This window comes from Equus quagga, chromosome 10, assembly GCF_021613505.1.
Source record: "Equus quagga isolate Etosha38 chromosome 10, UCLA_HA_Equagga_1.0, whole genome shotgun sequence".
In the NCBI taxonomy this organism is placed as follows: domain Eukaryota; kingdom Metazoa; phylum Chordata; class Mammalia; order Perissodactyla; family Equidae; genus Equus; species Equus quagga.
Window position 1 is genome coordinate 79,361,092 of NC_060276.1, and position 13,952 is coordinate 79,375,043.

The 13,952-nt window shown below is 41.3% G+C and overlaps 1 protein-coding gene across 2 annotated transcripts in view; it reads left to right on the plus strand.

Annotated features, from left to right (window-relative positions):
• The window catches only part of RIBC1 (RIB43A domain with coiled-coils 1), a 38,333-nt gene extending 24,392 nt beyond the window's left edge, over positions 1–13,941 (plus strand). The window contains exon 6 of one of the 2 annotated variants that reach the window (XM_046672940.1): positions 13,386–13,941. In XM_046672940.1, the coding sequence (XP_046528896.1) occupies positions 13,386–13,717 (332 nt within the window). In that variant the 3' untranslated portion in view covers positions 13,718–13,941. The remainder of the gene's footprint in view (positions 1–13,385) is intronic. The other variant, XM_046672942.1, reaches the window with a different exon arrangement.
• Positions 13,942–13,952: the final 11 nt, after the last annotated feature.

A 13,952-nucleotide genomic window follows, 5' to 3' on the forward strand; every position in this document is an offset into this window, starting at 1 on the left:
AACTCAAGGGCCTTTGTTCTGGCCATAGGAAATGTCTAAGCAGATATACAATGCGTGCTCAATAGCCACAGTCAGGCCCTTTTGGAAAAAACAAAGTCAGGCCGAATTAGGTTTATACCAAATGGCTTCCTCATATACTCCAATATATCCTATTGCTTGCCATTTTTATTTGTCAAAGTCAACCTTTCCAACGTCCACCCAACTGTGCAGTGCATCCTTGTGCAAGGCTGTGTCAACCAGGAGAGAGGGCTGCCTTTTTCTAACAACCACAAGCTAGCTACACTGTGAGACAGAGGGGCTGCCCCTGCCCAGACGAGCACCTTGGTCTAATAAGAATGAAAGTGCTAGACGGGCAAGCTGTGGCTTGTGTGCCAGGTACTGAGCTAGTAATTGCCAGGGCAGCAGATCAGTTATGAGGTTATTGAAAAAGCTGAGCAGCTGTCTTAAAAAAGGGCGCCATGAACAATGAGTTTATGTTACCTAATTACAGGGCCCATAGCGGCCATGCCTGGGCATGGTTAACCCCGCCACGGAGAAACTGCAGCAAACAACTGAACAAGGGACAGTATGATACTTCCGGGTACTTCAAGTGAATGAACCCTTCTTTCCCCCTCCTCCTGCATCCCCTTTTCACTCCTGCTTCAGGCTCTTCCTGGGTCTCTCTCTCCAATTCCTTTTGTTTCCTTCAATGAAACACTTGTTGAGCATTCATTACTCAGTGCAGTACATGCAAAAATCTCCTTAGTAATGTCTCCAAAATCAGGTAGAGGAAACAGACAAGTTTTTAAAACAATTTATTGAGTTATTGATTTATACATCTGTATCTTACAAAAAGGATTTGAAGCAGCTCTCAATCCCAAGATTTATCATTTCCTGCCACTACCAGCATGGACAATAGAACTAAGCTAGGGCAAGATGACGATAAGAATCACTTTTATTTATTTTGCTTTAAAAGTGTTTAAGTATATATTTATGTTGTATATAGTTATTTTATTATCTTCAAGTGTGTAGAAAAGTAGAGGATAATATAAAACACCCCCAGTTTTATGAAATCTTCATGTTTTGTCATGTTTACTTCAGATTTGATTTTTTAAAAAGGAAGCCTTAATGATACAGTTGAATGCCCCTCGGCGCCCTTTCTCAGGTGCATCCCCTTTCCTCTCCCAGTTACCATCGTCCTAAATTTGGAGTTTTTCATGGCAATGCATGTTTTGTACTTCAACTTTCTGTGAATGAATCCATGAATGTTTCATAGTATTACGTCAACATTATAGAGTCTTGTTTCGCGTGAGCAGTATTAACATTGGAGGGCCCCATGTGGCTAGTGCAGCTCTAGATACTCCCTATATTTGCACGGAGCTCTCCAGCTCCCAGAGGACTCTAGGGTCCGTTATTTCCTGTGATCTTCACACATGCCTCTTAAGTAGGTAGAACAGGTGTTACAATTCCCATTCGACTCAAGAAGAAACGAAGATCCAAAGAGTGGAGGGACTTGCCCTAAGACCACAAAGGCTCAGAGGTCCCGGCTTACTGACTCCCAGCTCAGTGCATCTTCCACTACTCAGTTGCCGGCTGGGTGATTCTGTGAGTCATATCGTCAAGATAAGTGTAAGCGACTGAGAACAGACCAAGTGGGAGGGAGAGGAGAGGAGAGAAGCATGGAGATGAGGGTAGAAAGGAAGGAAGGGTAGATACGGGAGGAACAAAAATAAAAGGGGAGAGCCAGCGGAGGGAGCGGTATGGCTTTAAATCTACCAGTGACTCTCAACCTTGGCGGCTCTTTAGGAATGCCCAGGGAGCTTCAAAAAACATTGATGCCTGGGACCCACCCCCAGAGAGTCTAATGTAATTGGCCTGCTGGGCTTCCTTCCTGAGCAGCAGGATGTTGAAAAGCTCTCCAGCTGATTCTGAGTGTATAGCCAAGGCTTCGAACTACTGACTAAGCAAGGCAATTTGTCAGGTAGTGAATTGGTTGAGGGGGCAGTACTCAAAGACTAGCTTGTTAACATTAATAAGATCTTAGCCCTCAAGGCCTGGCTTGGTAATACAATGTAAATAAGGTATGGAGATCTTAGCCCTAGATTCTATGGACAGAAATGGGCTAAAATGAAAGTAGTGATAATCCAGTTTCCTCAGTGCTATTCATACTAGTCTTAGAGTATTTTGTTCAGTTGTCGGGGCTTTAACTTGAAGGGGAGATCAGCAATTTTCACAATGAAAGCCAGTAACCCCCCCGGCCCCCCCCCCCATAGAGTGATGGAATTCAACAAACATTCTCTGAGTAAGAGAGATGGAAAAATCACAATCCTTCCCTTAAGAAGCTCAGACTAACGGGCAACCCAGACAAATATACAATGATTAACACAATGTACTGTGTGCTAGAGACAAGTCCAAAGTGTTATGGAACAGAGGGCAGAGAATGCCGAACTCTTCCTTGGGGAGACTGGCACTGGGGCTCAGAGGGGGTTTCACAGGAGTGCTGCATGAACTGAGTCTTGAAGGATGAGTAGGAGTTGGTTAAGGGCATCGTTGAGGCTGGAGATTAGGAAAAGCATGTGCAAAGTCTCAGGCATGAGTTTGGCTGCAGAAAGGCAAATAGTTTGGTGTGGTGGAAGCGCAGCAAATAAATATGTAGTAGGGGAGAAGTGGGTCACGAGACTGGAAAGGTGAGCCTTGTGCGCCATGCCCAGGCGTCCAGGCTTTACCCTGTAGACAGCAGGGAATCATCAAAGGGAGGAGAGTGTGAACAGCGAGATCTTTATGGAGGAGAGGGCATCTAAATTAGGTCTTGGAAAATGAGTGGAAATTCAACAGGCAGGGATGTGGGATGGTGGGGAAGACTTCCCAAGCTGCGGAGCGGGGAGGAGGGGGAATAGTGTGGGCAAAGATGTGGAGGCAGGAATGAGCCTGACATGTGTCAGGTGCAATGAGGGAACCAACAATTTGGGAGGAATGATTAAAACCATCTGGAGCACTTTTTACAAATATCAATGCCTGAGCTCTACTGTTCCCCTTCCCCAGAGATTCTGATTTATATGATCTGGGGGTGGGGCTCAGGCATCGGTATTTTTTTTTCAGTATGGTCTAAAAGTCTCCCAGGTGATCCTAATATGCAACTGGGCTTGATAGCCACAGCTGTAGGGGCGCTGTTGAGGACGTGAGTGAAAAGGTAGGCTAGAGCCAGATAATAGTGATGATAAATTAGCTAATGTTTAGTGAATGTATCTGTGTGCCAGATACTTTGTGTCTTAATCCATTTAATCCTCACAATCTTGGAGGATAGGTACTATTACCCTTGTGTTGCAGATAAGAAAACAGTAATTTGATCAAAGTTGTATACCAAAGTAAATTGCAGGAAGTCTGGCTTCAGAGCATATCCTAGAAAGACTTGTATTCCAGGCCAAAGGGCTTGAGTTTTCTTCTGGAACCATCTTTATTGGTTCAGTATGTATCCGTCCAGAATTTCTTTATGCATATGCAAGCAAATACGAATACATATTCCCCCTTTCTTACAAAAAAGATAGTATACAGGATACACTGTTCTGCATCTTGCTTTATTAACAAAATATCCTGGAAATCTTTACAAATTAGCATATAGAGAGCTTCTTCATTCTTTTTTTTACAGCTCAACAGCATTCATTGGTATGCACGTACCCTAATTTATTTAACCTTGGGTTATTTCCAGTTTCTGACTATCAAAATGCTATAATAAATAATCTTGTATATGCATCATTTTGCATATTCCCAGAAGTGGAATTGCTGTGTCAAGGGGTATATGTGCATTTGTAATTTCAATAGATACTGCCAAATTGTCCTCCGTAGGTCTTGAACTATTTTGCATTCCTACCTGCAGTGTATAACAGTATGTAGGCACTTTTTTTTTTTATGAAACAAGTTTTACTAACCCTTTCAAAGCTCAATGAAATTGAAAAACTCCTAGCAGGACTGATCAAGGGGGGAAAAAGTGAGAATTCAAATTACTAACATTAGGAATAAAAATTAGGACATTACTACGTATTATACAGACATATGAAGGCTGATAAATAAATAAACAACTTGAACAATTTGATATCTTACATAAAATGAGCAAGTTCCCTGAAAATAAAATTATTGAGATTGATATTAGAAGAAATAGAAACTCTGAATTGCTCCATAACTATCGAAGAAATTGTATTCAACAACATTCCCCCACAAAAAACTCCAGGCCCAGGTGGCTTCACCTGTGAATGTTATCTAACACTTAAGAAAGCAATAATATCAATCCTACATGATCATTCACAGAAAATAGAGGCTGAGGGTTAGTTCTCATCTCATTTTATGTCAGCTTACTGTGACCAAAACTCGATGGTCTATACCTTCTTGTGTTCATTTGGAGAGTTGAGTTTTTCAAGGAATTGGCCCATTTTAATCTAAATTGTGAAATTTATTGTCATAAGGTTGTTCATAACCGTTTTAATATTTATAATGTCCATAAGATTGTAGTGATATCCTTTTTACTCCTGACATTTGTTATTAGTATCTTCTCTTTTTATTCTTGATTAGTTTTTCTAGGTGTTTATCAATTTTTAAAATAATTTTTCTAATGAACCAACTCTTGGTTACTGATATTTTTTGTACATTTGTTTTATATGTGCTTGCTTTCTGTGCTTCCTTTTTCCCCTTTTATATACTACCCTGGTTTTATTTGTTCTTCTTTTTCTAGTTCCTTAAGAGGAAATCTGAGATTATTGAATTTCAGACTTTTCTTCCCCCAATATACACTCAAGATTATAAAAGTTTCTTTAAGTCCTGCTTTGGCTGTACCCCCTAGTTTTGATATATTTTATGTTCCTTGTCATTCAATTCAAAATATTTTCTAATTTCTCATTTGATTTCTACGTTGACCCTTCTGTTATTTAGTGATGTACCATTTACTTTCCCAGCAGTTCTGGATTTTCTAGTTATCATATTGTTATTTATGATATCACTTATTTCCATTATGATCAGAGGATATGCTCTGAATTATTTCAGTCCTTTGAAATTTATTAAGCTTACTCTATAGCTCTGGATATAGTTAATTTGGGTAAATGTTTTATATGCATCTCAAAAAAGCTTATTCTGTTATTGTTGGCTGCGCTGTCCTTGTATGTTAATTATTAATAGTTGTTCAGATCTTTTCTATTTTTCCAGATTCATGGAGTGGAACAGGGGATGTTTGGGTCAAAGTTCTTCTTAAATAAACTTTTAACCAATCCGTCTTTGTTTCTGGACTCTTACTTCCATAGGCATCTGGTGCTGTTAATTTCAGAGTCTTTTGTGGATTCCACTTTCAATATTATGCTGATTTTTATCCTCCCAACTGCTAGTATATGATTTAGCTTTCTATTGTCTGCTATATCTGTTACCACTCATCCATATGTTTTCCACGTTCCAAAAAACATTCCAGAATTTTCCTTTCTGGTTCTTTTTGTCCTTATGGGTTGATGTCTTTTTTTCCTCTTGTAGGCACATTTTAAAAATTACTTAATTTTTGAATGGGTGATATGCACATACTTCAAAAACGAAAGTGAAAAGGCACTCAGTGGAGAACTCCCTGCAATCACTGCCTGTCTACCCGGTGTCCGCCCTCCCCCATTACCCATTATTATTCATTTATTATATAATCTTCTAGTGTTTCACTCTTTCTCTTTGTCTCTCTCTCTCATAGAGATTTTTAAAAACTTATTAATGGAACTTTTCAAACATACCCAAAATAAAGAATAACTCTGAAAGGGCCGGAATAGTCTGAGTCCTATGAACTGTTAAAACAGTCACACTGGAAACACTGGGAATAGAATCCAATGTGAGTAGGAGAAATATTGAATTAAAGGAAAAAGAAGGTCCAGATAAAAGCAAGAGAGAACAGAATCCCCACTGTCTCCAAGAGCAAGCTCCCACAGTTTTGGCTCTTCCCAAAAACAGAAGAGGAAGCTGTCGAGCCACGAAGTTAGCAAAGTAATCCTGAACCTCACCTCCCTTCTAGACAGTCAAGGCAATTCATTTCATATGAAAGAATGCAGGGCAAATTCCATATAAATTTATTGTAAGAAAAAAGAGGATAAGGAGCAGAGTCACATCCCTATGGATGATGAGAACTTGCCAGAAAGACATGCCTACAAAACAAACGAAAACTCCAGGCTAGTATTTCCAAATGAGCTAAGAGATTAAGAAATGATACAAGATATGAAAGAATAGCAGAAAGAGAAAAATTCAGGAATGAGGTAAGAGAATTAAAGGAAGAATAAGAAACAAAACGAAAAATCATTTCAGAAATGAAGACAAAACTAGAAGGAACATAAGAGCAAATAAACACAACAGATAATGGCTTGAGAAATAGATGAAAAGGATGAAAGTTTTTAAGATAAAAAATAAGTGAAAAGACTTTTGGTTTCAACTTGGACTTGTAAAGAACTGCAGAAAAGGAACTCCCGTCCTTACAACAAGACAGAAGCTGGACAGGGAGCAAATTAACGACTGTACGGACTCATCAGAGGACTGAGATCATGGGACAGGTGGCCATCCTGAAATCCAGAGAGAAACAAGTGCCTGCAGGAAGACACAGGACCGTAGCATTTGCTCACCTGGAGCAGAAGCCAGTGGATGCTATACGAGCTGAGAAGAAACTAACTTAAACTAGATTAAAACTAAATTAAACTAGAAATTTTAACAAATTGCTAGAGGCCGAGTGCAGGCTAGCGAGAGAGCGTGAAGTTTTGGGGGGCCGCAGTGCAGGAATCCCACCAGGCTCTCACAGGAAGGTTAAGGGTGAATCTGGAGAAAGCTCCCTCCCTGCCCCCGCAGCGGGGGGAGGGAGACAGCAGTCACAATGCCAGACCGCCTAGACTGTCTCCCTTATCTGCAGGGGGTAGTGTAAGGTTTCTGGGCTGTGTGAGAGGCAACGTCCCAGATGTGAGATCTCTTAGTTCTTTGGAGATCTGTGTCCTAAGGTGTGGGTCTATGAGTTGTTTGGGATTCTGCTTCCCAGTATGTGAAGACTGAGTCCTTTGGGTCTGTGTTTCCAGGGTGTGAGCCCTCGGAGATATTTGGCAGTTGCTGATCCACAGGAAGAGGTCCTGAGGTGTTTGGGAGTCTGAGTCATAGGATGTGAGGTCACTGAGGTGTTTGTGTTTCTCTGTCCCAGGCTGTGAATTCCTTGGGATGTTTGGGGGTCTGAGTTTCAGGATGTGAGGTCTCTAGGCTGTATCTCAGGCTGTGGGGCTTCCAAACCCTTTGGGGTTCTACTCAGTGTGTGACATCTCACACTTCCTAGCATGTGCGATCTCTGAGCTAGTTTATTTTTTACTCTGGCATAAGTTCTCTGAAGTCTTTGTGGATCCATTTCCACGGTTGTGAGGTGTTTGATATATTGGTGATATATTGGAGTTGGTGTCCCTGACTGTAAACATCTCTGAATTTTCGAGATTCTTTCCTTGAATTTGATGCCACATTGCTGTTCTAGGATGTGTCTAGGCACGTGCCAGGTTTCTGAGCTGATGTAGCAACTATGTCTAAAATGTGAGGTCAATGAGCTTCTTAGTGTCTCTTTGCAGGATGTTAAATGTACGAGTCATTTTGGGAGTCTGCCTTCTAAGTTGTGAAATCTCAAAGGCTGATGGGGCATTTTATCATATGGTGCTAATAGCTGTTTGGGGGCTCTGTGTCCCAGGATGTGGGGTGTCTGAGCTACTGGAGGTCCCTTGTCCGGGTCCTGATATCTTTAGTCTGTAGTTCAACCTGTCGAGTCTATATACCACGGTGTTTGGTATCTGAGTTTCCTGGGTCTTTGTTCCACAGAGTAAAATCTCTAAGCTCTTCTGTGGCCTGTGTCCCATGGTGTGAGGTCTCTGAGCTTTTTGGGGATCTGTGTCCAAGGTATGAAGTCTCTAAGCCGTTTGGTGCCCTGTTTTCTAGCTTGTGAGTCTCTAAACTGATTTGTTTATTTTTTTTTTCCTGGGTATGAGGGCTCGAGCTCTTTGTGCTTCTGCTATCCAGGGTGGAGGGACTCTCAACCTTTGTGAGCCTCTGCCTGATGGTGAGGTTTTGATGTTCTGAGGGTCTGTGTCCCTCAGTGAGGAGGCTCTAGCATTTTAAGGTTTTCATTCCTGGTTACTGTTTGGAGGTATGTTTCAGGCCTCTGAGTTGACTTAGCTTCCATGTCCAGAATATGAGGTCACTCAGCTGTCTAGGTCTCTGTCCAAGACGGTTGTGCCCAAGCAGTTTGTGGGGCTGGATCCCTAGACATATGGTATCTAAGGTTGTTTGGGGGATTTTATCGTAGAATGAGATGTCTCTCCTCTGTTTCGGGATCTGTTTCCAGGATGTGCGGTCTCGGGACTCTTTCTGGCCTGTGTCTCTGATGTGTCTATGATGCTTTCATGGAGATCTTTGAACTGATTTTAGCTTTCTGTCCCAGGATCTGATGTTTGTGTTCTTTCAGGGTTTTTGTGTCCCAAAGTGTAAGGTCTCAAATCTGTTTGGGATTCTGTGTCCATGGTATGAGATGTGTAGGCTTGTCAGGGGTCTGTGCCCACCATATGTGGTCTATGAGCTTTTTGTGGGTCTGTGTTTCAGGTTGTATACTTTCTTTTCCTTTTTCTTTTTTTGAGGAAGATTAGCTCTGAGCTAACTACTGCCAATCCTCCTCTTATTGCTGAGGAAGCCTGGCCTTGAGCTAAGATCCATGCCCATCTTCCTCTACTTTATTCGTGGGATGCCTACCACAGCATGGAGTGCCAAGTGGTGCCATGTCTGCACCCGGGATCCGAACTGGTGAACCGCAGGCCACCGAGAAGGGGAATGTGTGCACTTAACCGCTGCGCCACCGGGCCGGCCCCACAGGGTATATACTTTCTAAGGTGTTTGGGATCTGGTGTGTGATACCTCTGAGCTCTTTGAAGATTTGTTTCTGGTGTGTAAGGTGTCTGAGGTGATTGGGGAGTCTCTTTCTAGGTTTTGAGATCTCTGAGGTTTGGGCAGGTTTGTGTCAGAGTTTAAGGTCTCAGAACTATTGGTGGGTATGTGTGTAAAGTGTGAGGTATCTAAGTTGTTTGCAGGTGTGTTCCAGAGGATGAGATCTGTGCTATTGGGGGTCTATGTCCTAGGTTGTGAAACCCTTGTATTTTGGGGAGGGTCTCTGTTCCAGGGCGTGAGGTCTCTAATCTTTTGGGGGATTTGTGTCCAGTATGTTAGATACCTGAGCTTGGGGGGTTCTGTCCGTGGTGGGAGGTTCGTGAGGTTTTCATTGATCTGTCTTGGGATTTGAAGTCAGAACAATTTGGGGGGATGTTTCCATGATGAGTTGTCTCTGATATGCCTGGGTATCTGTATCCATGAGTGCAAAATCCCTAGATGTTTTAGTGTCTGTTTTTTAGGGTATGATGATTATTATAGTTGGGGGTACTAGAGGGAATGAGCTGAAACAATAGGAAGAAGTTGTCTGAGAGTAGGATGCGTGAACTTAATATTGTGCTTGTTGCAGTCTGGGTGGTGATGTCAAAGTTATTTCTGTGGGAGTGAGTGGCTGAGAAGATCACTAGAGAAGAGGAGGTCAAGGAAGTAAGAGGCCAGGTCTCTGTGTGGAAGTGGAAGGGTAATTTAAGTGGAAATGAAATCACCAAGATTCAAGGGAGGGGTGGAATTGAAGAGAGTGATAATAATGTAGGAGCTAAAATTCTAGAGAAATGAGGGCTGGTAGATGATCTCGATAAATTGAGACTCTCATGAGCATTAAAACTGAGGGATTTTAGGAAGAAGGGAGGGAGAATTGTTTGAAAGTATTCTCTGTACACCAAGGATTTTAAAAAGAACTCTTTTATTGAAGAAGAAATGATTGACTCTCATCACTTTGCAAACCCCTAATGAAATAATGGATCCAGGCAATGGCTATCTAGGGCCACAAAATCACAAAAGAGAGAGCTAGACATACATGCCTCCTGATGGAAGAACTCACGGCACCACCTGTGAAGAACTCTTGCCCCAAAATTGAACCTGTAATAGATCAACCTCTAGATCCAACTACCAGTTTATAGAAATCCAGGCGACAGAGGAACATGTTGAACAAGATCATGGAAAGTAATCAGCCTAATAACCCAGGCTTCCTTCAGGTCTGCTCAACTGCCACCTCCTCAGTGAGGTCTGTCTTGACCACCTCATATAAAATCGCAATCTCCCTATCCCCAATCACCCGGTGCTCCCTCTCCCTTTGCTCTGCTTTGCACTCAGTATCATCATCTGAGTTTCTTATACTACTTTTTATTATTTGTCTCTGTCCTGTGAGACAGTGACATTCTTGAAGGCAGGGGCTTTGTCTGGTTGTTGTGGTGCTGTGTCCCCAGCAGCTAGAACATGGCCTGGTACAGAGTTAAGCAATACATAAACATCTGTGGAGTAAATGCATGCATGAATGAATGGATCTGGCAGAGCATCAGAGCAGTAGTCCCAGCCCAGCTCTCTCCTGCTTTCTGTCCATCAGAAGCAGGTAGGCACCTTATTTCCAAGCCCTCCCCCAACCCAGGACGTTAAGGTAGAAGTGGGGCTCATAGCTCACCTTTGAAGGCTATTGCACATTTTATCATAAAACATACTCCCTCAATCCTAAACACAATAAATATACTTTTGCTTCTATTTTCCCATAGTAGGGGGAAGTGGGGAATAAAATCCTATCAACCTTCTCTAGGCAAATTCCCAGTACATAGAGTTACTTGAGCCAACAATAAGCCAGTTGGGGAATTTTCTTTTTCTCTACTCCGGAACATTTTATATCAAGGTGATCAATTGAGACAAAGTATGGAAGCATATTATCTAGAGTTGCACTGTCCAATATGGCAGCCACTAGCTACATGTGCCTATTTACATTTAAGTTAATCAAAATTAAAGTATCTGACACACACTACAAGATGAATGAACCTAGAGGACATTATGCTAAGTGAAATAAACCAATCACAGAAGGACAAATACTGCATGATTCCATTTATATAAGGTACCTAGAGTAGTCAAATTCATAGAGACAGAAAATAGAATGGTGGTTTTTAGGGGCTGTGGGGGAGCTGGGGAATGGGAAGTGATTGTCTAAAGAGTACAGAGTTTTAGTTTTGCAAGATGAAAAGACTTCTGGAGGTGGATAGTGGTGATGGTTGCACAACAATGTGAATGTATTTAATACTACTGAACTATACTTAAAAATGGTTAAGATGGTAAATTTTATGTTATTTTGTTATCATGTTATTTTGTGTATTTTACCACAACAAAAAAAATTAAGTAAAGTAAAAATTAAGTTCCTCAGTTACACTGGCTGCATTTTAAGCACTCAATAGCCATATGTGGCTAGTGGCTGCTATGTTGGACAGAGTAAGTATAGAACACTTCCATCATTCAGAATATTTTATTGGACAGCACTGGTCTAGAGTTATGGCAGAATGCATTGGGAGAACTGAAATCAGAAAGAGGTTGAAGAGGTAAAAATGATTATCTCTGGGGCTGCAATTTGGGGTGGGGAGGGGCAGGCAAAACTTTTGCTTTTCACCAAAAGCCCCTCAGGACTGTGGGACTTATTTCCATACTCATGAATTACTGTGATAAAAATGTCTGGTGGTCAAAGGGTACAAACTTTCAGTTATAAGATGAGCAAGCTCCAGGAATCTGATGTACATCACGTGGACTCTAGTTAACAATACTGTGTTGTATACTTGCAAGTCGCTATGAGAGTAGAGCTTTAATGTTCTCATCATAACAACAACAACCAAACGGTAATTACGTGAAGTCAAGGGTGCGTTAACTAACCTTATTGTGGTAAGCATTTCATAATATATACGTGTATCAAATCATCATATTGTACACCTTACACTTACACGGTGTTGTATGTCAATTATATCTCAATACTGCTGGAAAAAAAATGTCTAAAGGAAAACCCACTCACCCAGGCCCCACCAGAGAGTTAGATCCCCTCCTCCTTTCCCTCCTTCTCCTCCTTCTTGTTTTTTTTTCTATTGAGGTGAAATTCACATAACATAAAATTGACGATTATAAAGTCAGCAATTCAACGGCAGTTAGTATATTCCTATGTTGTGCAGCCACCACCTCTATCGAGTTCCAAAATGTGTTCAGCACCCCTGAAAGGAAACTTTTTACCCATTAAGAAGTTGTTCTCAATTCCACCCCCCTGCCCCACCCAGCCCCTGGCAACCACCATCTGTGTTCTATCTATCTATCTCTATGGATTTTCTTATTCTAGAATCATACAATATGTGACCTTTTGTGTCTGGCTTCTTTCACATAGCATAATGTTTTCAAGATTCGTCCACATTATAGCATGTATCATGGTCCATGTACTTCATACCTTTTTAAGACTGAATAATATTCCATTATATGTATACATCACATTTTGTTTATCCATTCATCTGTTGATGGACATATAGGGTGTTTCCATCTTTTGGCTATTGTGAATAGTGATGCTATGAACGTGTGTGTACATGTATTTGCTGAGTACCAGTTTTCAGTTCTTTTGGGTGTCTACCTAGAATTGGAATTGCTGGATCAGGTGGTAATTCTTTGTTTAGCTTTTTGAGGAACTGCCAAACTGTTTCCACAGTGGCTGAACCATTTTACATTCCCACCAGCAGTGTACAAGATTTCCAATTTCTCTACATCCTTACCAACACTTATTTTCTGTTTGGTTGTTTACATTTGTTTTTATTATAGCCATGCTAGTGGGGATGGTACCTCATTGTAGATTTGATTTGCATCTCCCTTATAATGAATGATGTTGAGTATTTTTTCCATGTGCTTCCTGGTCATTTGTATATCTTCTTTGGAGAAATGTCTACTCAAGCTCTTTGCCCATTTTAAAATTCAGATTGTTTTTATTTTTGTTGTTGGGTTGTAAGAGTTCTTTTTTTTATTGAAGTATATTGACAAACAATATTTTTAAATTTATTTTATTGAGGTCATATTGCCTTATAACATTGTGTAAATTTCAGGTGTACATTATTATATTTCAGTTTCTGTATAGACTGTATCGTGCTCACCACCAATAGTCTAGTTTTTATCTGTCACCACACACACATGCCTCTTTACCCCTTTCACCCTCCCTTCCTCTCCAGTAACCCCCTTCACCTCTGGTAACCACTAATCTGTCCTCCTTATCTGTGTGTTTGTTTATCTTCCACATATGAGTGAAATCATATGATGTTTGTCTTTCATAAGAGTTCTTTATATATTCTGGATGTATATCAGATATATGATTTACAAATACTTTCTCCTATTCTGTAGTTTGTCTTTTCACTTTCTTGATAACGTCCTTTGATACAAAAAAGTTTTAATTTTGATGAAATCCAATTGATCTATTTTTTCTTTTGTTGTCTGTACTTTAGGTGTCATACCTAAGATTCCAGTGTCAAGCCAAGATCATGCAGATTTACCAGAGCATCTTCTTGGGGTGTGGCTCAGCTCATGGCTCTCAGTATGTTGGAAAAGCTCCACTTTGAGATGGACCTTGCTACCCCTCATCTTCGCTTCTAATCCCACCCCCAGCTTGGCCCTGGGCCCCATGGAAAGAGGCCACCCCACTGCCTGGGATCCTCCCCTGTATACCCAATTGCTAAGTGACCAAATCAACCCATGCCTAGGGATTTCCCCCCCAAGATTTTGCTTTGCTATCATCCATGCTGCTGCCTCTGGCTGCAGGACAGCTGCAGTGAATTGACCTAGACTTGGTTGAAGGTGTTTGTCTGGTACCACCCAGGACTAGAGTGAAACTCAAATTTTCCCCAAATCGTTAAGAATTCAGCACATTGATTTTTCAGCAAATTAGTTTTCATTAGTTGGATTCTAGGAGTTTTAAAAAGAAAGTGCTGAGGGCCGGTCCCGTGGCCGAGTGGTTAAGTTCACGCACTCCGCTTCAGCGGCCCAGGGTTTTGCCGGTTCAGATCCTGGGCGGG